This window comes from Mus caroli, chromosome 10, assembly GCF_900094665.2.
Source record: "Mus caroli chromosome 10, CAROLI_EIJ_v1.1, whole genome shotgun sequence".
NCBI lineage: Eukaryota > Metazoa > Chordata > Mammalia > Rodentia > Muridae > Mus > Mus caroli.
Genome location: NC_034579.1, coordinates 37,913,536 through 37,939,463, shown reverse-complemented (window position 1 = coordinate 37,939,463; position 25,928 = coordinate 37,913,536). Strand labels below are relative to the sequence as shown.

Below are 25,928 nucleotides of genomic sequence, written 5' to 3'. Positions count from 1 at the left end.
CATATAAGCTATGTTTGGGGGAAAAATGCAGCCTACCAAAATACTTCTTCATGGTCATTAAAATTTTTATTTTCCTAAATTGTTCAATTTGCTTTATTTTTTATCATATACATACATATGAATGTACATACATTTGACTTTTGAGACAGGGTTTCTCTCTGTAGCCCTAGCTAGCCTGAAACTGACTAGCCTGAACTCAGAGATCCTCCTGCCTCTGTCTCCTAGGATTGAAGGCATGTGCCAACATGCCTGGCTTTATGTTTGTTATTTTCTACTTGTTTGAGACAGATCTTCTCTCTACAATTACCAGCAGCCATATATTGTATTCCTTAATACTCTCCAGATTTTCCAAAGTCTTTAACTGAATTCACCTGTCCATTGATTACTATGTGGTTTTGGTAGACGGATGTGCTTTGGTACATGCTAAACATGTACTTTGCCACTGAGATGCATCCCTGGTCTCCACTCATGATATCTGTGTTACAAGCTAAGCTCCTATAAAAACCTGGGTTTAGCTTTTAAACTCCTCACATTCTGCTAAGTCTGTGTGCACAGCCCCCAAACAATATCATATATAAGACTTCTCAGGTGTGTCTCCTATGCCCACACAAACTCATCTCAAGAATATCCATCTATCAGACAATAAGATCATCATTTTTATGAAACGTCTACATACATGTGAGATAATAAAATATGCAGACTGTGAGTTAAACAAAACTGGAAAAATATACTGCCCTTGAGGACGAGGAAGGACTGAGAAGGGCTATTCCAACGTCAAGCTGCAAAGGCCCAGTTGCACTACTGAGCAGAAAAAAAGAGCGCTGAACAGTGAGGACGACTGTCCTCTACTCAGGTACAGCCTGAGATGGGCCCTTCACAGAGCCCTGCAGCGGCTTTCGCCCACATTCTGGGGATCTTAGTTAGAACTGGCAGGGCTTGCTTTAAAGTTACATGGTAAGTCAGAAAAGCAGAGCTCCACTGTAAACAAGTCTTACCTTGCTCTCTCTTTCTAGTTCGCTTCGAAGCCACTCAAAGTCACTGTATCTTCTTCTAACAGTAGATTCCTTCAGCTTGAAGATAGGAAGATTTGTCTGAAAGCAAAACAATCACTCCTAAGTTGAAGAACATTAAGACATTCAGAAAGGGAGGAAAATGTCTGGCACACTGATAAGGTGACAAACATGGTTACCTACCATACAAACACTAACATTATTAAGCACAATACCCAGGCTAAGCCTTGACTACCCCTCACTATGTAGACCGGGCAGGCCTTGAACTTGCTATCATTCTGCCTTGGCCAGTTAACTCTTCTTTTGGCAATGATGGGGCCGGAGCAGCGGCTCCTCACACCAACCTGAGACTCATCTCCAGTTCAAAAATGTAACTGTTTTTTGTTTTCTCCTTTGAAATTCACTTCTCTTGAATGTGGGTGAGAGGGTGTCTGGGTGTGCACGTGGAGGTCTGAGCACAACATTTTGGGTTAGTTCTTTCCTTTTACCATGTTTTGAAGTAGAGTGTCTTGTTTTAGCTGCTAATCTGTGTATTCTCGTGTGTCTGGCCTGCCAGCTTTGAGCGAGTCATCCTGCTGTCAGAAAGCTGGGGTTACAGAAGCCCACCACCATGTCATCCAGCTTTCCAGCAGGGGTTCTAAGAGGCTGAACACGCATGGCAAGCACTGTCATTTGCTGAGCATCTCCCTAAACCCTAAATGGTACCCTTAATTTACAACCTTAGGGTACCCAAAAGGTCAGGGAGTGTTAGAATTTATTTATCACTAGGAGAAAATTAGGACTCATATAAAACAACACAGACCCTAACCTAAAGGGTAACTAAGGGGCTGGAGAGAGCAAGAGTCCTCCTGCAGGATCAAGTGTGGCCCTCCACACCATGCTGCTGGCTCACAGCCACTTGTAACGGGTTCCGAGAGATCCAGTACCTTCTCTGCTCTCTGGCTACTGTACTCATGGGCACTCGTGGGCCCACAGTCTTTAAACGATGCAGAGCTTTACAGGAAGAGGGCATGTTTAAGAACATGATGCTGAGTATTTGGAGGTTAGTCATAATGCAACACAATTTTTGGACTAAAGGCTACTTGTTGCTATTTCTGCCAACTTTGGGGGAGTGGGTGGGCGTGGAGGGAGGCTGAGACAAGGCCTCTCTATATAGCCCTGTCTATCCTGGAACTCACTATGCAGACCAGGTTGACTCTGAACTCAGATATCTTCCATCTCTGCCTCCTAAGAGCACTGAGATTAAAGATGTGCACCCCCAGCATTCCTGATCCAGTAACAAAAGGGTCATGATGGCCAGGGCAGGTAAAGGTGCACTTTCTATTAAGCAAAAATTCAACGCCAGAAACTCATGCGATACAAAGCGAGAGCTAACTATTGCAAGCTGTCCTGACTTCCACATGGGTACTGTGGCATGTGCATGTGTTCACACACAAATAAACAAATGTTAAGGAACATTCAAACAAGAATTGGCTGGGGTGGGGGGGGCAGCTTAGTAGTAAAGTGCTTAACTGGAAAGCCGAGGCCCTGGATTCAATCCCTAGCTGAGAAGAAAAGCACAACCACAAGTCCATTTTTATCATTAGCCGAAAAAAAATATTTTAATATGCATGTAAGAATTATAATCCTTGTACTCTGGAGGCAAAGTGGGATATCAAGTGCAAAGCCCCTGTCACAAAGTTTACCGTAGAGCTCAGAAATTACTTCATGCAGCAAATGCCAAGCTCTATTAAAGTTCTACTTAATACTACCGACTCTCTTGGGTCAATTTTATTCTTAATTCAGTATTGCATTTGGAAACTGAAAACTGTTTTATAGCTGAGAATCAAAAAAACCCTGAGGCACCTGGAGGTGAGCACTTCCTGCTGTGTAGACCAAGGCACCGACCTACCGACCATGCTGTGGCGTCCATTGCTGCGAGCACTCTGCTCACTAGCTAACTTTAATGCCGTCAGTAAACAGAAGAATGCCTTCTATTCATCAGGACCTTGAGTTCAGTTTGTAGTGGTGTCAATTTTTTCCAAAGTGTATTCCCTTCTATGTTGTACAGCTTAAAGCTTGGAGCCTTCTGCAGATGCTACTGGGCATAACAGCGTATAGGTTTCAAGCATGAAACCCGACCTCACGAGAGGTTTGAAAGCACTTGAGCTTTCTTTCCCAGGTAACCACAACATTTGTTCATTGTATTAATGACTAGGAGCAAAATTGCACCTAACAAGACTCTTATTATACTAAAAGTCAAACTTGCCTTTAAGAGGCGCTGGCTTGCTATACAGAGGGGCATTCTCACTCCTCAGAAGGGAAAGCATCAGGTCCCCTGGAGAGCGGGATGATGATTCCCAGAAAGAAAGCGCTGGATTATGTCTCTCTAATTTCACCCACTGGCTTTTTAACCAGGCTCACCCTTCCGCATTAAAATATTAAGTCTTTGTAAGTGTCTAAAGATAGAAAGGTCTTTACAGAGCTGAGTATTTCTGCAGGTGAGATTTTACATTCTGAATTCCCTCCTCTCAAATTACTTTACAAAAGGGATTAACTGCTCTCTTTATTCAGTATGTTAAGATCAAGCCTGTGAAAAGAGGTCCCCAAGAATTTTCATACTTCTGGGTACGGAAGTCTGTAAAGTTAATCTCTCAAACAACAGATCAAGCTTACAGGTACAATGTTGAGGGCAGAGAGCCAGCTCGGCTCATTTTACCTCCCATTTTCCCTTTTGAACTTTTGACACAATCATGATTATATCTGATTCTCTCTAATTGAGTGAGGAATGAGGGGAAAGTCTCTTCCCTTCTATATTAGCTTGTAGTTTTTCTATTTGAAAAGAGATCTTTAAAGTTTACTCAGCTGGGTATAATTTCTCTTCTTGTACAAGTGCTACGCTGGAGTTCTGACAAGGTCTAGCAGGAAACCCTGGGCTTAGGGTGTGACCGACTAATGATGCTCCGGAGAGCCTTTGCCCAGGAAAGAGACTCTCTAGCGCTGTAAGAATAAACAATCAGATTATTATTTTCCCATTACACTTAGAATACTGAGCTTGACTGCAGGTGTCTGTCAATGTTTTTCCTAATTAATTTCAGGAGCAGCTAGCAAGGCCAGCATTAGCTATGAGGCTCAGAACTGTCGCCCTCAGCTACAGAAGTGCGAGGCCAGCCTGTACTATATATATATCTCAAGAATCAAGTTTTCCTGAGGCTTAGAACTTAGAAGCACTGGTTACTCTTCCAGAGGACCCGGGTTTGATCCCGAGCACCCATGTGGTGGCTCACAGCTTTCTGTAAATTCAGCTTCAGAGGACCCAAAGTTCTCTTCTGACCCCTGTGGACAATAACCCACACATGGTACACACACACATATACACACACACATACACACACACACACAACACTCATACACATAAGTCTAAAAAAGAAGTTACCTTGATCATTAAAGATCACTTCAACTTACCTGATCAAAAAAAAAAAAAAAAAAAAAAGAACTGCCATGTCTTTGTTTGAACTACTGAGCTCCTACTATTTGATTACAAGCTCTTGTTTGGCCACTACCAATTTCTTTTCTTTTCTTTTTTAAAGATTTATTTACTTTTTTGTTTGTTTTTTTTCTTCTTTTCAAGACAGGGTTTCTCTGTATAGCCCTGGCTGTCCTGGAACTCACTTTGTAGACCAGGCTGGCCTCGAACTCAGAAATCCGCCTGCCTCTACCTCCCAAGTGCTGGGATTATTATATGTAAGTACACTGTAGCTATCTTCAGACACTCCAGAAGAGGGCATCAGCTTTCCTTATAGATGGTTATGAGCCACCATGTGGTTGCTGGGATTTGAACTCAGGACCTTCCGAAGAGCAATCGGCACTCTAAACTGCTAAACCATCTTGCCAGCCCTCCAATTTCTTTAATGTTTATAAAAAGAGCCTGCGGCTGGATATCCCCCTACCTCCCAATGTTGGCAGACTATTATTTACCAAGCGTCCATAAGACAACTGTGCTAAATATGGAATCATTGTTTAAAACGATGAATAAAATGCAGAACAATCCCTCTTGACGCTCATGAAACACCAAGGAAAATAGAAATGATATAAAAATCTAAATTTGTGTGGTTAAAACACCACAAATAGTACTTGGAGTAGTTTAGTTCATCAGTGGAGCCTTGCCTAATAGATGAAAAGCCCTGGGATCTCATAACCCACCCCCACCCCCACCCCAGCCTCACGCAATGCCTGTACATCCTTCCCTACTACATCAAACCAACCATACCCCCAAAAAAGGGAAACAAACAACAAAAGCAGGAAACTGAGCTATTTGACCAGGACAATGACACTGTGACAGGGACTCACTCTATCTAGAGCCCAGGCTGGCCATGTGATCTCCCCTCAGAGCTCTCAATGATGGAATTTTTTTTCTTTTTAAAGATTTTTCTCTTTGATTATAAGTGTGTGTGTGTGTGTGTGTGTGTGTGTGTGTGTGTGTGTGTTTGAGAGTACATGTGCCCAAAGGACAGGGGCACTGCATCCCTGATGCTGCAGTCACGGGCAGTTAGCTGTGAGCTGCAAATGTGGGTGCTGAGACGCAAACGGCAGTCTTCTGAACGAGCAGGTGTGCTCCAGATTATAGGGGTGACTCAGGACTCTCTCTGGATGATAAAGTGTCTCTAAGGGAAAGCTGAAAGGCCCAGGGTAGCCATGAACTACAACAACTCTGTTGTAGGAAGTGAGATGAAGACACCTCAGCAGGAACAGGCAGGCAAGCCACTCAGTGAACACTGCGAGGCACAGGGAACTAGATATAAGTTCTAACACTTCAAAGAGCTACACAAAGTTATTTTGAATGTTTTTATCAGAAAAAAAAAACCAATGTATGTTTCAGATCTATTTAGACTTCATTTTAACATATAACCAAACATTTAGCTGATATCATTATGTAAACATTTTTGTTGTTCTGAGACACATGTCCCCTGCATACTCAGGGCTAGCCTCAAACCACTCTGTAGCCCTGGGATGGCCCTGAACTCTGATATTCCTGCAGCAGGCTCCTTGAGAACTAAGCTTACAGGAACACACATTTCACCTTACCATGTGCAATTTTTAAGTGCCAGGTAAAACAAAAAAACAACAAAAAGATGGTCTGAAAAGATGGTTCATCAGGTAGGGGCAGCTGCTGCCAGCAAGCCTGATGACCTGATAATGATTCCTAGGGCCCACATGATGGATGGAGGAGAGAACTGCTTCCCACAAGCTGTGGTCTCATCTCCATATCTGAACCCTGTCACAAGTGAGCACACAAGTGCATTCGTACTGCATGTGCACACACCGAGTAAATAAAAATGTAATTTACTGAGACAAGTTCTTTCACTGAGGCCTGGGGATCTTGACTGGCTAGACTGGGGCCGCAGACTGTGCCACCAAGGCCAGCTCTTACATAGGTGCTGGGATCTGAGCTCACGTTCTCACACTCTACAGCAAGCACTTTATCCACAGAGCCATCTCCTCCGTCCCAATGTGTCTTTGAATAGAATATTTGTAGGAAGAGATGACGTAGCTCAGGGGTTAGGAGGAGGGTCTGGAGGGACAAGGGGAAGGTTTCCTGTGAATCTCTGTTGTATTTGCTTACTTGTACATTTTAAAAGACTGTAAATGAGAACAGACAACAAACCAAACCAAAGCTACAGAATAATTCAATACGCTGTAGGTTATCTCCCTCTACTTTCTCTAAGTTAGCAACATATTTTATAACTCTTTTGCTATAACCTAAAAGGCAGTGACTCCCATGTTGTAAGAGTCGGCCTTTGAGTCTGAGTAAGGATGAGAGGGAAGAGACCATTGGAGTTCATGTGCTGAGTGTGGCTTACTAAAGTAGCAAAACTGCTAACTTGTAGCTGTGCCTTCATTCTTCCTTTAAGCTGCCAGAGGTTCAGTGTATCACAGCAGGGCACTGAGTTATGATAAACAGGAAAAAACGTGTTTGCCACTGCTGCAGTCAGTTCCAAGTAGCCCCATAACCCCACCTCTGTGATTAACACAAAACCACATTCTGTGGTTTTGTTTTTAAAGAAACCAAAAGTACAGAATTGTCACTATGTATATGTATTAAAATACTTAAGAATTTAGGTCCAGTGCCGGGCATGGTGGTGCACGCCTTTAATCCCAGCACTTGGGAGGCAGAGGCAGGGGGATTTCTGAGTTCGAGGCCAGCCTGGACTACAAAGTGAGTTCCAGGACAGCCAGAGCTATACAGAGAAACCCTGTGGTCCAGAGCAATGGCTTGGTGGTTAAAGAGCCCAGGCCACTATTCAAGAGAGGCCATGTTAGAGTCCCAGCACCAACACAGAAAACCACAATGGTCTGTAACTCGTTCCAAGGGATCCGTTATGTTCTGGCCTCCACAGGCACCATATGCAAAGTCATACAATAGGCTTAACACTCATAATCATGAAAGTAAAAATAATGGTTAGAAAAAATTAAGTATAGGGGTATGGGTTTGGCGACTTATGCCTGTAACCCCAGCACTCAGAGGCTGGAATAACGGGTTACAGGCAAACCTGGGCTACAAAATGAGTTTGAACTATACCCTCAGACCTTTCTCAGCACTCAAGAAGCAGAGGCAGATAGATCTCTGAGTTCAAGGCCAGCCTGGTGTGCAGAGTAAGTTCCAGGATAACCAGGACTACACAGAGAAACCCTGTCTTGAAAAACAAAACAAAACAACCAAAGAACCTTTTAATTTAATGTACATGCATGTATGTCTTATACTCTGCTACTTATAAAAAAATTAAAATCAGCCTTTTTCCCCCCCTCCCAAAACTGTACCATTAATCACATGGGTAAGACCATCAGGACTTCAAATGGACAGAGAGAGGACACATTTCTGAAGCCATGGTAGAGAGCTCTAAAACAAACACTCCCTTCAAGTCTAGGCACAGTAAGCTGCTCCTCATCATTAGACACTTACACAGGCTGACCAATGAAAGTCACAGCTCACATATACCCTATATGTAACCCGATGATCACTGATACCAGGCAGAAAACCAAGCTTTAAAATGCAATCAACTGAATATAGCTTAACAATAGATAGGAGGAAAATGTTTACTGAGTATTTCTAGTATTTCTTCAGATAGTGTCACGTGTGCACTTGAGAAAGACTGGCAACAACATCAAAAGTACACCCAACAGACCACACTCTATTCAGCCGACCCCGGGGTGTAAGCGGATGCCCGCCCCAGGCGCTCGCTCAGCACCTGCGTTTCTTCAGATATCTGCATCTAGAGATAAAGGATAAGCTGCAGTGCAGAGCTATCACCTCTCCCCCCAGCACTTCTAAGATGCTTATTCCACCCAAGTCAGAACAGCATGAATAAGCAGAGATATGGTTTATAACCCAGATGAACTCCTAAATATGGCCGGAGAGAAGTCACTTGAATGAAGAATAAGCTTTTAGTCTGAAGAACCTTTGAAATGGAGATTGTGCTAGGCCAAGGTATTTAGTTTCATCCTTTTTAAAAACTAAGGACATGGCTCTCCAATGATACAATTCTTCATTATTATAAGGTGCTTTATGGTATAATTTCCAAAAAGGACAACAAAGAGTTATTTAAACTAGTTTAATGTATAAACCACTAACTCCATGTATTCTTCCCACTTTGTTCACAGCCTTCATTTATGAACTGCCAAGAACATTAAAGGTTTTCAATGAACAACTTAACAGAAATGTATAATAATTCCACTATAAAGAAAAATCATGTACAGGTTTACAATCACATAATTCTACATACGTAGAAAAAATAGGCCTATAAATGAATATATGTTACTAATCTAACATTTTGTACATTTTATACGTACAAAAGTTTAAAATTTGTATTTAATATCTATCTTCCCAACTTGCCTAACCCTAAGAATCATACCTAGAAACGACTACCACCTAGAATGGAATCCAAATGGTCTAGGGTAGTGTAGTAGTAGCTTTTCTGTTGCTGTGATAAACACAATGACGAAAAGCAATGTATGGAATAAAGAGTTAGGCTTAAGAGGGTAAGACATGTCATGGCAGGAAGGCATCAATACCAGGAATGACAACGGGAGCAGGAATCTAGTGTTCACATCTTTTTTGGCTCCTTTTTCTGTTTTTGAGACAGGGTCTCTCTGTATAGACCAGAGATCTGCTTCTGGCTCTTGAGTGCTGGAATTAAAGTGTGTGCATAGAGAATGCTCACATCTTGAACCACAAGCACAAAGCAGAAAGAACGAACTGGAAGGAGCCTGAAGCTTTAATCTCAAAGCTTACTCCAAGTGACTGACATACTTCTTCCATCAAGTCTGCACCACCCTGAGCTCCCCTCTGAAATTCAAAGTACTCCAGGCAGAATCTAGCCATCAGCATTTTAAAGAAACCCTAGGGTAGAACCAGAGTTGAGAACTATAGCCAAGACTTACTAACATGAATTAAGGCAAAAACTCATGAATGTCAACATAGATTTTGATGTAGCTAAAATAAATATGAACAACATGTTGCCTTGGATAAAGATCCAGAATACAATGAGAAATGTGAACTGGGAATGGTATGCAAAAACCACTGGGAGTCAATTTAGGATGTAAAAGTGGGGAAAGACTTAAGTGGCACTACTCAACAATCTTAAAATTCTTAGGGACCCAATGAAGACTTTGAATAGCTAATACAATTTTGAAATAGGAAAAAGTTAAAGGCATTACATTTTCTGAATTAAAAGTAATGAAATTGTATAAGCTGACCAGATAGCTCAGTGAGTAGAGGCACTTGCTGCCAAAACTGACCACGGGAGAAGCCACATGGAGAGAGAACCGATTCAGTAAGTTGTCCTCTGACCTCCACATCTGTGTCCCAGCTCAGGTGTATACACACACACATGAATAAATACGTTTTTTTGTTTTTTTTTTAAATGAAAAAAGAGAAAAGGGGAAAGTCTAGTAAATAGACACAGAAATAATATGGTTAAGTAATTTTGACAAAGAACAACAAAAGATATGAAAGGAAAGAAAGTCTCTTTAATAAACTGAGCCAGAGGGCTGGTGAGATGGCTCAGTGGGTAAGAGCACCCGACTGCTCTTCCGAAGGTCAGGAGTTCAAATCCCAGCAACCACATGGTGGCTCACAACCATCCGGAACAAGATCTGACTCCCTCTTCTGGAGTGTCTGAAGACAGCTACAGTGTACTTACATATAATAAATAAATAAATCTTTAAAAAAAAAAAATAAACTGAGCCAGAGAAATTGGATTGTTTATATAAAAGTAATAAAACATGCCTGGCAAGACGACTCAGTGGGTGACAGCACTTGCTCCTCAAGTCTGAGGAGCCGAGTTCAATTTCTGGAACTCTGATGTCTAAGTTGTAGAATTCTTCACCTCAGCCTGTGAACCAGGGCATCTGCACAGCCAGCATACATAGTAGACAGTCTTAGGCAGCCTTCTGCTCCCACTCAAATGCTCAGACACACACAATTTTTTAATATATATATTTTTAAAGATTTATTTTATTTATATGAATACACTGTAGCTGTCTTCAGACACACCAGAAGAGAGCACCAGATCTCATTACAGATGGTTATGAGCCATCATGTGGTTGCTGGGAATTGAACTCAGGACCTCTGGAAGAGCAGTCAGTGCTCTCAACCACTGAGCCATCTCTCCAGCCTGCACACACACATCTTAATAGAGGTGCACACACACCACACCACTCTCCCACTCAACAAGAACAATATGAGTTAAGATCTTCAAACTTACTGGGCAGTGGTGGCGCATGCCTTTAATCCCATCACTTGGGGGGAAGAGGCAGGCGGATTTCTGAGTTCAAGGCCAGCCTGGTCTACAGAGTGAGCTCCTGGACAGCTGGGCTACACAGAAAAACCCTAACTCGAAAAACTAAAAATTTCAAGCTTTAGAGGATAAAAGAAATGTATAAAATCAAAGTGGAGTACTTGGAGGTCTTGGGGTGGATCTTTAGTACCACCAAAGCAAGCAAGGGTGCAACTTCCACATAGCTGGATGGAGTGAGCTCAATAAAGCCTCTTCCACAAAATTAACAAGAAAGTAGACAAATGAATTAAAGACCTCTGGCCTTTGTAGATTGGGCAATGGCACAAGCAAACTGAAAGCACTTACAAATAAACCTACAGGCTGGGTGAGTGAGAGCCTAACACCCATGCTCTTAGGAGGCTGAGGTGGGAGGACTTTGAATCCGAGGCAGTGCAGGCTACACCAGATGCTGTTCCAACAACGAGCCACTGTAATTAAGTAATTAAGTAAGAGTGGAAGTGTGGTATTTGGGGCCAGACTATAACTATCATACCAGCTCCCACTTGAATCCAGCAACGATAGAGGAAATAATAAAGTTGTATTTGCAGGCATACTGCTAAAAAGAAGAGAAAAAAAACTGTTCTTGAGAATTGAAAATTGGGGAGGGCGAATACCGCAGAAAACCAAAATTGCAATTCTAAGGTAAGCAACAAACCAAGAGACCTGATGAACAGAGGGAAAGAGCCAAGACGAGCCGTGATAAGCTTGTCTTCTCTTGGGTGGCTTGAAAGGCTGAGTGTGCTTCCATAAAACTACAAGCATGAGAAAGACTGGACGTTAGGAACACTGGCTATCTACAGAGCTACAGCTAAATGTGACGCCTTCCACAGAAAAGGACAGAAATAAACACGAGAATCTTGCTATGTAAAAGCTAGGATAAACTCATAACCTGAACACACTGAGTACATTCCCCAACCTACACACTGGTCTCTTCCAAAGGCCTAAGTTTTCTAGCTTTTTATGGATTTATGTACCTTTGACCAGTGGCTAATCACTAGTGTACAATGGTCCAGGGGTGACCCCCAGGAGGCCAGGCTTAAAACCCTCTGAAGAAAAAACAAAAACTCTGCTCTGAAAAACTGGTTCACATTAGACTAAAAATGGACATGATGTGTCTCTGTCAAACTGTCTTCAAAATTTTATGTTTCCTTTTATTTTTTGCCCAGAGATTGACAGTGTCCTTAACTTTAATCAGAGGTTGTTTTTGCAGTGGGCCGTATATATCGCAGACCCATAATTGGCCAAAGTATTAAGAATAAGTGACTTGTGGTGCTGCACGCCTTTATAATTCCAGCACTTGGGAGGCAGAAACAAGTGGATCTCTGCGTTTGATGCCAGACTGATCTACAGAATGAGTTTCAGGACAGCCTGGTAGGGCTACACAGGGAAACCCTTTCTCCAAACAAGGTTATCAAGAGGTCACTTAAGAGAGTGGGATGTGAAGTCAACCCACACCTGGAGTTTGGCATGGAAGTATCAGTGACCAGACTGAGTGACAAGTAATTAAAACAGACGGGAAGTCAGCAAAAGTCAGGGAGCCACATTCTAGTACACCCCGGTTCTTCTATTAAGAGCTGTCCTGTCCATCTCAGAGGCCACCATCAGTTATGATCAAATAAGCACAAACTGAACAAGCCAAAATCAATTTCTGAGACACTAGGCAAATGGATATCTGGTAGTAGGAATCTAACACCCCAACTTAAATGATTGCTAGGGGCTGGAGAGATAGATAGCTCAGAGACTAAGCACTTCTGTTCTAGAGGAGCTGGGCTCAATTCCTAGCATCCACATGGCAGCTCACAACCATCTATAACTCTAGTCCCAGTGGATCCGACTCCCTCTTCTGGTCTCTGCAGGCATTATATCCACACACTACACAGACATAAATTAGGGCAAATACTCACATACATGAAATTAAAATTAGCACCCTCTGGCAAACTTAAATGATTGCTGGGTACTGTATTAGGAAAATTCTAGAGCAGAGAAGACCAAAGAACACACACTCAGTAATTCACCAAATTACTAAGAGTTTCATAATTGATGGCCTAAACACCTGAAGCTTTCCTTTCCCTCTTTCTTAGCCATGGTCTCTCTGCATAGGCTGGTACTCATCACGTAGAGCGGGATGTTAACAAAAAATAGACATCAACTACTGAATCTCCTGTCTCTACCGAGTGCAGGGATCACAAGTGTATACCACTGACGTGATATGGACATTAAATAATTCTCAAGCTGGGTGGGCATGGTGGTAACCACCTTTAATCTCAGCACTTGGGAAGCAGAGACAGGCAGTTTGAGTTTGAGGTCAACCTGCTCTAAAATAGCCAAGCCTACATTAAAAAAAAAAATCCTATCTTGAAAACAAAAACAAAAAACCTCTTTGTGGGCTGGTGAGATGGCTCAGCGGGTAAGAGCACAGACTGTTCATCCGAAGGTCCTGAGTTCAAATCCCAGCAGCTACGTGGTGGCTCACAACCATCTGTAATGAGATCTGACGCCCTCTTCTGGTGTGTCTAAAGACAGATATAGTGTACTTACATATAATAATAAATAAGTCTTTTTAAAAAAAAACCTCTTTGTATGTATGTATGCTGTATGCATATGTACTCAAAAAACAATTTAGGGGAATTTGGTTCTCTTTTCAGCTTTAACTTTCAGACTGAACTTGGAGTGTCAATACTTGCAGGGGACAAGTACCTTTTTATACACTCAGCCTTCACATGGTCTTATAAAAAAAACATTGTTCTTGTTATCCTACAGTCTACCTAAAGTTCAGGAAAATTGTGCAGTTACATATTAGCTAAAAAAAAAGCTTTAGGTATGTTTTGTACTTTGATACTTAGGAGCCACAAATGCAAAAGGACTTTTCTCCTAATGCATGCAAAAAATATGACACTTCTGATTCTAGAACCTTGCTTAGAATTCTGGTGGGTCAAAAGCCTGACAATAAAGCTTGAAATTATGTCACAGTTAAAGACTGTATTGCGTATGTACATCAGAAAAAAAAGTGTATGAACGGGAGATGGAAGGTTCGGAGCGTCAGCTTTACCACACAAACTCAAGAAACCCAAGAGTTTGGGTACCCAGAAAAGGGAAGTGTGGTATTTGTCTATAGTCCCAGCACCCAAAGGCTGAGACAGGAGGATCTCAGGGACTTGCTGACTAGGCCGTCTAACCAAGTTATGAGCCTCAAGGACCCTGTCCCAAAACATAGGGGCAACGCCCTACCATCACTTGATGCTGCCCTGTGGAGCTAACAGGTCACACAGGCACATGTGTATTGGGTACATATACATGCATACAACCTCAACCCCAGGAAATAAATGCTATAGCATTATATAATCCTCTCATTTTTCTTTTCTGTTTCTTTTTTTGTTTGTTTGTTTGTTTTGTTTTTTCAAGACAGGGTTTCTCTGTGTAGCCCTGGCTGTCCTGAAACTCACTCTGTAGACCAGGCTGGCCTCGAACTCAGAAATCCGCCTGCCTCTGCCTCCCAAGTGCTGGGATTAAAGGCGTGTGCCACCACACCCAGCTTCTTTTCTTTCCTATTTGTTTTTAAGATGGGGATGTTCATCTGTTCCTCGAACTGTCCTTGGACCAAGAACCCAGACCAGCAGCCTTCAGCATCGTCAGGGTTACAAGCATGTGCTGCTATACCTAGCTCACTTAGCCTAAGTGAGCTGTCTTCGGGAAATTTTTACTTCTTCTCTTTATAACCATTTACTTATTATCAAGAAAGACATTCAGAGTCGGGCAGTGGCAGCGCACGCCTTTAGTCCCAGCACTCAGGAGGCGGAGGCAGTCGAATTTCTGAGTTTGAGGCCAGCCTGGCCTACAGAGTGGGTTCCAGGACACAGAGAAACCCTGTCTGGGGGTGGGGGTGGGGGTGGACATTCAGCTTTTCTTTTCTGACATGTGTGCACTCCAAGTGTATATTCATGTACAAGTTGTGCTTGCTGTGTGGCCAAGTCTGAAAGCCAGGAATTGACATTAGGATGTGTTTTTCAATCACGTAAATTTTGAAAATTATATTGTGTATGAGTGTTTTATATGTATGCACTTCTGTACATCACTGTGTGCCTGATGCCTGGGGAGACCAGAACAGAGCATCAGATCCGCTGGAACTGGAATCATACATAACTGTGAGCCAGCACATGGGTGCTGAGACTCAAACCCAGTCCCGTGGAAGAGCAGCCAGTGTTCTTAATCACTGAGCCGTGTCTCAGCCCTCTTAAGTCAGTTTTCTATCTTTTTATTTAAAACAGGGTTTTCTCACTGAATCCAGAGCTTATCATTTTCGTCAATACCCAATGAGCCCATAGAGTATTGGCAATCTTTGCCTCTCAGGTTGGGGTTTAAAGACACTGCCCACCACACCCAGATTTTTGGTAGCTGGGAGATAAGAATTTAGGTTCTTATGTCTGTGTAGCAAGTAAAAGTATCAAATGCCAAACATATCAGTCATTTGGCTAAAAGTCATGTAAGTGACAGAGGTAACACAGAGGTAATATTGAGACTGGTGGGAATAAATTGCTGTTATAAACCAGTAAAACCAGGAGTTTGAGGGTGGTTTGCCGTACAGTGCTAAAAACCATTTAGAAGTAATAGAAGTGTTCAACATCCTTGGCCATCAGGAGAACACTGATGCTCTCGAGGGCCAGGCAGATGGCTTAGCTGGTAAAAGCACTTGTCACTACACTTGACAACCTCACTGCAACCCCCAGGACCCAAACATTGAAGAGAACAGACTCCCGTAAGTTATCTTCCAAAGGGCTGGAGAGATGGCTCAGCGGTTAAGAGCACTGACTGTTCTTCTAGAGGTCCTGAGTTCAATTCCCAGCAACCACCTGGTGGCTCACAACCATCTGTAATGGGATCTGAAGTCCTCTTTCTGTATGTCTGAAGACAGCTACAGTGAACACACATATATGAAATAAATACATCTTAAAAAAAAGAAAAAAGTTATCTTCTGAAACCCACAGGTAAACCATAGATAGATATGTGCACCAATACCCTCAGATACCCAAAACAAAATAAAACAATCACAAACACTTTATCTCAGCCCAGTCAGAATGGCTATCATTTTTCTGTAAAAAGGCAAATTGGGAGAGTTGTGTGGGTGTTAGTTAGAACGTAGGCGCCGGTAGTATGAAGGTTCATTGATTATATGACCCAGCTATAATTTATGACCACTCTTTAGGTCTAAGGATTCTGTGTCAGAGGCAGCTGTACGTCCTTGTTTACTGCTGTACTATACACAACTGCCAGTGTGCAGAACCAGCCTTGGTGTCCACGTGGTGTCACATGCCTTTAATCCCAGCACTTGGGAGGCAGAAGCAGGCGGATTTCTGACTTTGAGGCCAGCCTGGTCTACAGAGTGAGTTCCAGGACAATCAAGGCTATACAGAGAAACCCTGTCTCAAAAAACAAAACCAAAAAAAAAAAGAATGAAACTGTGGAGGCAGGTGGATTTCTGAGTCAGAGAAACCCTGTCTCAGGAGAAAAAAAAAAAAAAGATTGAAACTGTGACATTGCAGGAAAATAGATGGAAATAGAATTATGTGAAGCTGGGTTCATAAAGACAAAAATACTACATTTTCTCATATGTATAGTTGAAAACTCATTCATGTATGTGGGGAGACATGAAAGTAGAAAAGGGTCTATGGAGCCGAAAGAGGGCAGAGAAATGTTTCAGTCAGACGGTAACAGGGAGTCCTGGGGAATTCAAGTAGTCGGAATCCAGTATCAGTATTCTACAACCCAGGCAGGTCTATAAACCATGACACTGGCAGGCAAGTACAGAAATCATAGGTGCTCCCTCTACTGGTCCACCTTCTGTACCCATACTCCTGGCCAGATTTGGGTTCTCACCACACATCCTGCACATTTTCACTATGCGTGCACCAAGCTAGAATTGAACTTACCTCTTTCCCTCTCCCCATCTTCAATCTACCACCACCACCCCCCACACACACACAGAGACAGACACACAGAGTGTGTGTGTGTGTGTGTGTGTGTGTGTGTGTGTGTGTGCATCCAAGTGCACGTGGAGGCCAGAGGTCAATCTTGCGGACTTTTCCTCAGGATCCACCCACGTTGGAGACAGGAGTCTCTTACCAGGACCTAGGCCTTTGAAATTAGGCTGGGCTGGCTAGCTACAAGTTCTAGGCTTCTTCCAGCTTCACCTCCCCTTGCCATCACAACTAATTTTTTACAGGGCTGCTGGAGGGCTATCTCAGGTCACTATGCTGGAATAAATGTGTGTGCCAATATGCCCAGGTCTCAGGGCTCCTCATCTTTTAGTCAAGCACCTAACCAATACAGAATCTGTCACACAATAGAGTTTATAAATGTTCACTTATTGGCTGATTGACAAACTTTTATTTTTGCCTGAAGTTCACTGTGTAGCCCAAACTGGCCTCAAACTCCTATCAATCCTCCTTCCAGCCTCCAAGTGCTAGGATTGCAGGTGTGAGCTACCATGATTTATTAAACTCAATGTTTTGAGCAGTTAAGTTAGTAAGGAACTAGCCCCCAGAAACTACTCAAACCTAAGATTTTTTTTCTTAAACATGTATTCGTCTTTTCTTGATTTCTGGCTTCAAAATAGATATGCTTAAAGGTAAACCCACCAGACATAGGTGTGTATAGTCTAGGTCTCTCCCTTTCAAATACCAAGCCATAGAAGCTGACAGTTTTTAACCTATTAAACTGCCTCTCCAACTCAGAAATCCACCTGCCTCTGCCTCCCAAGTGCTGGGATTAAAGGCGTGCGCCACCACTACCCAGCCAAAACACATTTTCTTTTTAAAGATTTATTTATTATATGTGTGTACATTGTAGCTGTCTTCAGACACTCCAGAAGAGGGCATCAGTTTTTTGTTACGGATGGTTGTGAGCCACCATGTAGTTGGTGGGATTTGAACTCAGGACCTTTGGAAGAGCAGTCAGTGCTCTTACCCGCCGAGCCATCTCACCAGCCCCCAAAACACGTTTTCTATCTTTGAAAATTATCCATAGTTGTTTTCACAGGATCTGATATATTTGTATTTATTATAACTATTTTAGAACCCTTCCAATCCCATCAAGGCTACTAACAAGTATAGCTGTGTTTTTCTCAGTCTTTCCTACTGCCTGTATTCCTCAGGGAGACCACATAGTACACAGTGAGAAAATTCCTAATTAGGTGTCAAAAAAAAGTGCCTTGCTGGGATACTTGTTAAAGTACCAATGCCCAAGCCTTATCTATCTAGTTAAGAGCATCTCTAATGGGACTCAAAAGCTCACCACATGACATGGATGTATGAGGTTGGTAGAACAAATATACACTCTATCAGATTTAAATCCCAGCGTTACCACTAAGAGTTAGGACCTTCAGCAAGCTAATGTCCTGAACAGGTGTGAATCTAGGTGTCCACTTTGTGCTAAGCAGTGTATGGTGTGGGACAAGGGTGTGTATGACAGTATTTATCTTTTAGAAACTTCTAGTGTGAGATCCAGGAATCAGACAGCCACCAACATGAAATAGGGCAACTAGGGCACACAGGAAGTAAAGCTAGTCTAGTGAGGCAGGGTCAGCAAAATCTCTACAAAGGGGACATTCAACCTGAGTGCTGTGGGATAAGTCATGAGAGCGGAGAGGAAGGACATCCCAGTCCTGAGTGAAGTGCACTTTCATCTGTAAGTGGAGCTCTGCTGTGGCCCCACAGTACAGCTATCAAGGGAGAAATTCCTCCCCCCACAACATTAGACCAACGCTCTCCTGGTCACCTCTTCACAACAGACTCTGACCATCTTCTCAGCTGGTTTTCAGGCACATCTTACCTACTGACATCAACTTCTACATCTCAAGCATGGCAACACTGGAATGCCCTTCCAAGGGTTAAAACATCTGAATACACCAAAATTAGGGTGTAGATATAACAAGTTTAATGTATTTTTTTAAATAAAAACACAATTGCAGCCCGTACCAAAGACTTACAGTAGCTCTTGTGCATTAAGCAAACTACTTCCTTTGGGGAGGAGAAAAGCTTTGTGCCTTTGTTTCCAACTCTTTTAAGCTGAATATAGATCTGAGTTTCTAATCATCCAATAGAAAACAACAGGGCTTTTTTTTTTTTTTTTTTTTTTTTGGTTTTTCGAGACAGGGTTTCTCTGTGTAGCCTTGTCTGTCCTGGAACTCACTTTGTAGACCAGGCTGGCCTCGAACTCAGAAATCCGAACAGGGCTCCTTTTCAGTTGCTACTGCCTTTATGATATTCATATTTTCTCTCTCTCAGGTTTGTTTGTTTGTTTGTTTAATGTGTATGAGTACACTGCAGTCTTCTGACACACTAGAAGAGAGCATCAGGTCACACTGTAGATGGTTGTGAGCCACCATGTGGTTGCTGGGAATTGAACTCAGGAACTTTGGAAGAGCAGTCAGTGCTCTTAAGCACTGAGCCATCTCTCCAGCCCCTATGAGATTCTCTTAAGGCTGGTGTTAAGTTAGAACACAACCTTCTGCCATCAACGAGTGACTCCACTTGGTAGAGATCAGAATAAGCAATCACAGGACTGGAGAGATGGTTCAGTGGGTAAGAGCACTTGTTCTAGGAGATCCATTGCTCTCTTCTGGCTTCTGTGGCACCACCAGGCTTGCAAGGTACACATACAGGCAGAACATTCACACACATAAAAACTAATTCTAACGCCTTTAATCCCAGCACTCCGGAGGCAGAGGCAGGAGGATTTCTGAGTTCGAGGCCAGCCTGGTCTACGAAGTGAGTGCCAGGACAGCCAGGGCTACACAGAGAAACCCTGTCTCGAAAAACCAAAAAAAGAAAAAAAAAACTAATTCTAAAAAAATAATCTTCAAAAGTCAATTACAACCGATCTCAAGTGTGTAATTAGAACATATTTCAGCTGTGTGTGGTAGTAACCCCCTTTATTCTCCGCACTCAGGAGACAGAGGCAGGAGGATTTCTGAGTTCAAGGCCAGCTAAGACTACATAGAAAGACCCTGTCTCAAAAAAGAAATAAAGAAAAACAAAACACCCCAAATCCATGGCTAGCTGAGTAAATGAAAGAACTATGAAGATTAGACAACTGCCCTCTGGCATCAAGATGACCTGATTTGGACTCAGGAGTTTAGAGCAACTGCTGCTTTTTCGGAGAACCTGGGTTCAATTCCCAGAACCCACACAATGCTTTACAAACATCTTAACTCCAGCTCCAGGAGATCTAACATCTTCTGACCCCTGAAGGCACCCAGCATGATCATGAAGCATAGGCATGCATACAGATAGGATAAATGTATTTTTAAAAGGATCTGGTTTTCAGTTGGGCACAGTGACACATGCCTTCAATCCCAGTTCTGTGGGAGATAAGAGGCAAATAGGTCTCTGTAAGCTCAAGGCCAGTCAGAGATAAATGAGAAACTGTCAACAAAAAACAAAAAAAAAACAAAAAACATGCAGGCCTGTGATATAGCACTTCTGAAATGTAGGCAGAAGGATCAGGAATGAAAAGCTAGAGTGAGTTGAAGGGCAACACTGCCTTAAAAATCACAATATAAATAAATGAATATATACATACATAAATATATACATGCATACATACTATTCTGACCCTTTAATAAAATACTTCCAAATTTAATATCAGAAGACTGAGCACAAAGAAAAACCTAGACGTCTTTAGAATGGTGAATGTTATCAAGCTGCTACTCAAAACAAGGTCTCCCTATGTAGTCCTGGTTGGCCCGAAACTCCCTATGTCAACCAGGCTAGCCTCTGCTTCCTAAGTGCTAGGGAAAGGCATGCTAGATACCCAGCCATTTTGCTACTTCTATAGAGCACCTCCCTTGTTAAGACGATCAATGTTGGTGTTAAGCTTTAAACTTTAATGTCAATTTCAAATAGCTATTTAGTTAGGTACAGAACAAGATGGCTTCTTTTTATATCAGACTTGCCTCAAAGAAGATAGACGTTCATGCCAAGTGTGTTTCTGATAATAAGGCAATCCATTTTAGTAAATCAACTGCAAGTTAACACTCAAAAACGTAGTTGCCTTTCATTTAGAAGGTATTTATATTTAAAAGGGGCCAGACTTGGTGTGAGTATTGAGTGTCAGTCACTATATTATCCAGTCCTGGGAGGTAGGGGTGACTACCAAGGGCTTCCTTCATGGAAAGGGAAGTAGAACTTTAATTTTTGGTACCTCATTCTACTAGGAAATGGTATTTATTTTTGAATCCAAGGCTAGCTAAAACCTCAAGAAAGAATCTCAATTTTCTCCAGGAACAATAGTAGAGTCTAAATAATTGAAAAATCCCCAAACTATTAACAAACTTCATTTGAGCAGTGGCTGAGTTTCCTTTCCAGCCTTCTCTTTAATATGCCTAATAATCTGGACCCTACGCTTTCCCAGACCTTTAATCATTTACAGTGCTCGCTGCTGTACCTATCCATTATGACAATTTAAAAAACCAGTAACACTGTGCCAATTATTTTCCGAAGCCCAGAGATACTAATCAAGTGATCCTAATAGTCTTAAACACTGTTCTCAAAGAGAAAAGATAAATGGAGATTGGGAAACTTGTATTCTAAAGTGCCACTATCTAGATGAAATTACCCTGTGAATTGGAGCAATTTCAATCAGTCCCTATAAAACTGAACATTTTTCTCAAGGCTAGAATTAAGAGTTTAACTGTAAGATAGTTTAAAGGCCCAAACTCTGGAAAATAAAATGGCTTCCTCCATGGTAAATACAGTGGCGGAAGGCAAGCAGTGGAAATGAGGGAGACTATCAACAGTTTAGAATAGCAATAAACAAAATTTGTTCTACCTTCCCCCTATCCTGGAGCTCCATAGACCAGCCTGGCATCAAACCTGGAGACCTGCCTGCCTCTGCCACTCAGGTACTGGGATTAAAGGTATGAGCTACATTTCATTCTACCTTAATACAAGATCATAATTACTCACAAATATCGTATGTTGCTTAAGTAAAGCCTAGTGTCTTACTACATGCTGTCCTGAGTATTTCTAATGTATTTCTTTCAGTCAATACATTATAAACTATGAACAACTCTAACATTTTCTAAGCATTAAAACCTCAATTATATTTTATTGTTGGGGCTGGAGAGGTGGCTCAGCCATTAAAGTCTAGGCTTAGAACCAAAACTCTTAAGAGTTTAGTTCCCAGCACCCATGGCTGTCTCTCCAGCCACAAAGAAAGAAAGAAAGAAAAGAAAAGAAAAGAAAAGAAAAGAAAAGAAAAGAAAAGAAAAAGAAAAAAGCCGGGCGTGGTGGCACATGCCTTTAATCCCAGCNGATTTCTGAGTTCGAGGCCGGCCTGGTCTACAAAGTGAGTTCCAGGACAGCCAGGGCTATACAGAGAAACCCTGTCTCGAAAAACCAAAAAAAAAAAAGAAAAAGAAAAAGAAAAAAAGAAAACTATGTTTATTGTTGGGTACCATACTTGTAATTAACATACAACCCTCACTAACATACAACCAACTGCCTCATAATAAAAAATAAAGCAGAGTAAGTATACAGTTTATTTAATTATCGAACTCACTAATCACTCTTAAAAAGAACTGTTTTCTACGTCCGTAGCCAGGCTGTTTGTTCATAGTTATATCCCAATGTCATATTCACTCTTTGGAAATAAAGGCTCGAGTATTTTAGGACAGAGTCACCTACTAGGATCCCTTAAGGACTACTCGGCAAGATAAGCACTGAGTCTCCTTAGGTGGAGGAAGTGAGGGCGGATCCAACTCAACTGCGACAGGAAGCAGCAGCTATGGAAGTTCAGAAACAGGAATACCAAGTTTCATGCTAACACAGGGAAAAACATGCTGGTGAATAAAGGCAAAAGAGGAAGTTCTTTTTTGTGACAGGCCATACATTAACGACGAAAATCATCCCCAAAGCTAAAAAGAAAAAAAAAAGTCACCTTTTAAAAATTTTTATTAGTTTTTTTTTAAAGTATGTCTGTCTGTGTGCCATGTGTCTGAAGGTGCTCAAAGGGACCAGAAGAGGGCATTGGAGCTCCTGTACCTGTAAGTGAGAGGTGTGTGAGCCACCTGATGTGGGCGCTGGGAACTGAGCTCAAATCCAAATCAGTTAAGTGTTCTTGAGTACCCTAGCACCTAAAATTACCCCCTTTAAAACAGGCTTGGAATAAGAATGTATTTCCCTAGGTGCACTGGAGCCTGAACTTTGCAGTCTGCAGAAAACAAGATACTAATTTGGCTCCTGTTTTACACATCAACGAGTAGCCCGAAAAACCAGGCTATTAAGCTTAATATCTCAAAAGTTTGATGATCCAACAGACAGGGAGACACACGACTTTTAATTCCAGCAGTTGGGGCCAGCCTGGTCTACAGTGTAAGTTCAAGGCCAGTCAGGGGCCTACCTAGGAGATTCTATCTCATAGGGAGAAAAGTTTGATTAGCTTTAGCCATTCTTTAAAAGTGTGCAAGTTTCACAAGCTAAATATATACAGCACTCCTGGGCCTTACTACTTAAAAATGACTAGGACAGCAAATTCTGTTTACCACACAAAAAGTGCTTACTTTAATAAGAAATTCCTTCACATAAAAGCTAATGTTAAGCTGGGCGTGGCAGAGCACGCCTTTAATCCCAGCACTCGGGAGGCAGAGGCAGGCGGATTTCTGAGTTCGAGGCCAGCCTGGTCTACAGAGTGAGTTCCAGGACAGCCAGGGCCATGCAGAGAAATCCTGTCTCGAATAACCAAAAAGAAAAAAAACAGCTAATGTTAACAGTGATCCTGAGTCCTCTAAGGCCAAAATTTTCATGGTTACTATTTACTATTTAATTTTTAGCAATGAATTAATTTAATAAGTTTTTTTTTCAAATATGGAAAAACCCTTTCATCCTGCTCTACAGAGTGAAAAACAAAGCAGTACTTTCATTTAGCGTCCCTCGAATCATCTAAATTACTTACTGCCAAAGCCCCATTAGTTATGGGATTCTAAGTGTACGTTTCTACTTCACCCTATTCCTTTATTCAGTTGAAGTGAAAAAGCTAAAGCTTAAGCGAGCCAGACACTTAGATGAGTAGGGTTCCCCATTCCTGGGCAGTTGCTTTTTTGGACACTGAGGTAGATGACATTCCACACACCTAGGCCTTCAGCAGGAGGACAGCCAAGCATGCTAAGGTCAACCATTTCTCATCACTGCTAACCGCTTGGTTGAGCCCTACCACGAAAATCTGACATGCTCCCGTGAACTCGCCATCAAGTTCTGCTCACAGACGTGTACGGCCCAGGATACTCTTACTGTAGCTTGAGAAAGGCCTGGAAAGAGCAGCTAAGCTTGGCTTCACTACGTCTTGGTAAGCGTCCAGGAAAAAAAGGAGACAGGGAGGGAGAGAGGGCTTCAACTTTGCGCACACACGCCCCCCTCCCCCTTTCTTCCTCAGTCACACCTAGCTCCCTTTTGGGAGAACAGTGTTCTCGAAAGATCTACCTCTTCAACTCAAATGTCAAGCCCAGATCAGCTGCCTGAGATCTCGGCAAGCAGAGCTCAACCCACGCCCTCGTCTTCCAGCACCTTCTACCGGAGCCAGCGAGCTGGTCCCCATACAAACTGTCCACGGAGAGCGAGCGAGCCCCTGGCTCACGCCTCCGCCCGCAGACAAGCTGCCCCGCAGGGGCGTCTGGCCTGGGCGGCCGCTGAGACCTCAAGGCCCCGCGCCGGGGTCTAGCGAGGCTTGGCGGCCCCGGAGCGAGGGATGCGGGAGAGGGGTGGACGCCTCACCTTGACCCTGATCTCGTAGGTGGTGAAGCGGCCCCGGCCGACCCCCACGGTCTGCGGGTTGCTCACGTCGATCTCGAGGAAGTTGCTGGGCGGCCCGTAGGCGTCATTCAGATTCTGCGGCTTGGTGATGAGCCGCCGGGTGTCCGCTACCGTCTCCGCCATTTCGCTGTCGCCGCGGCAGCCGCGGGCTTCTCTCCACCGCCGCCGCCGCAGCCGCCGCCGCCTTCCGCCAACGCCACCGCCGCCCGCCGCGGGGACTCCCGGCTCGCGCGCAGCGAACGGAGACGAACGAGCACGCAGGGAGGGTGGGCGTTCGCTCCGCGCGAAGCTCCGCCCCAGGCTGCTCGGGCTTCCGCCCTCTGCCCAAGGAGAAACAGCTGACTGGCCTGAATGCCGCGCCCGGTTCGCAGGCCCCGCGGCGGCCCCGGAGGGACACTGCGGGGTGGGGCTGAGGCGCCGCGGCGTCACGGGACTGTGGGCGCCAAGGATATGGGGGAGACTACAATAACCACAATGCCTCGGGCGAGCGCGCCGCCGCCGAGTGACGCGCAGGCGTAATAAGGGAGCTCTGGGGAGGAGGTGTGGGTTTCCGGCTTTTCTGACCCAGCTTCTCTGCGGGGAGGGACTCCGGAAACGATTTTAGCTGTCCTGGCGCTTTGAAGGCAGTCGTTGGAACGGCAGGGAGGAGACAAAACTGCCTATACTGTAAGACAGCCAATCCAGTGCTTCACTGTGATCCCTGGAAATTCATTTCTAGAAACCCTTAATGAACGTCTCAAATGAATCAGTACACATCTGTAATCCTGACCTTTGGCTAATGGAGAGCGGAGAATCAGGAGCTCGAGGCCAGCCTGGGCTACTTGAGACCTTATCTTAAAAAACCAAGGGAGAGCCAGGCAGTGGTGGCGCTCGCCTTTAATCCCAGCACTTGGGAGGCACAGGCAGGCGGTCTCTGAGTTCGAGGCCAGCCTGGTCTACAAAGTGAGTTCCAGGACAGCCAGGACTATACAGAGAAACCCTGTCTTGAAAAAACCACAAAAACAAAACAAACAAAAGGCTTTTTAGCCGGGCGTGGTGGAGGCAGAGGCGGGCGGGATTTCTGAGTTCGAGGCCAGCCTGGTCTACAAAGTGAGTTCCAGGACAGCCAGAGCTACACAGAGAAACCCTGCCTCGAAAAACAAACAAAAATGATGATGTAGCTCAGTTGGTAGATTGATTGCCTAGGATTCATAAAGTCCTGGGTCCAGTCCCCAAGAAGGACATTAATCTTAGCATAATGTAATGCCAGCACACAGAAGGCTGAGAATCAAGTTTCAAGGTCACCCTGTTCTACACTGATA

At 43.3% G+C, this 25,928-nt stretch overlaps 1 protein-coding gene across 1 annotated transcript in view; it reads right to left on the bottom strand.

The window, feature by feature from the left end:
- Snx3 (sorting nexin 3) overlaps positions 1-25,397 on the bottom strand; it is a 32,965-nt gene extending 7,568 nt beyond the window's left edge. Inside the window, exons 1-2 of the mRNA XM_021174179.1 lie at positions 24,589-25,397; positions 996-1,091 (exon numbers count right to left, since the gene is read on the bottom strand). Coding sequence (XP_021029838.1) covers positions 996-1,091; positions 24,589-24,750 — 258 coding nt within the window. The 5' untranslated portion in view covers positions 24,751-25,397. The remainder of the gene's footprint in view (positions 1-995; positions 1,092-24,588) is intronic.
- Positions 25,398-25,928: the final 531 nt, after the last annotated feature.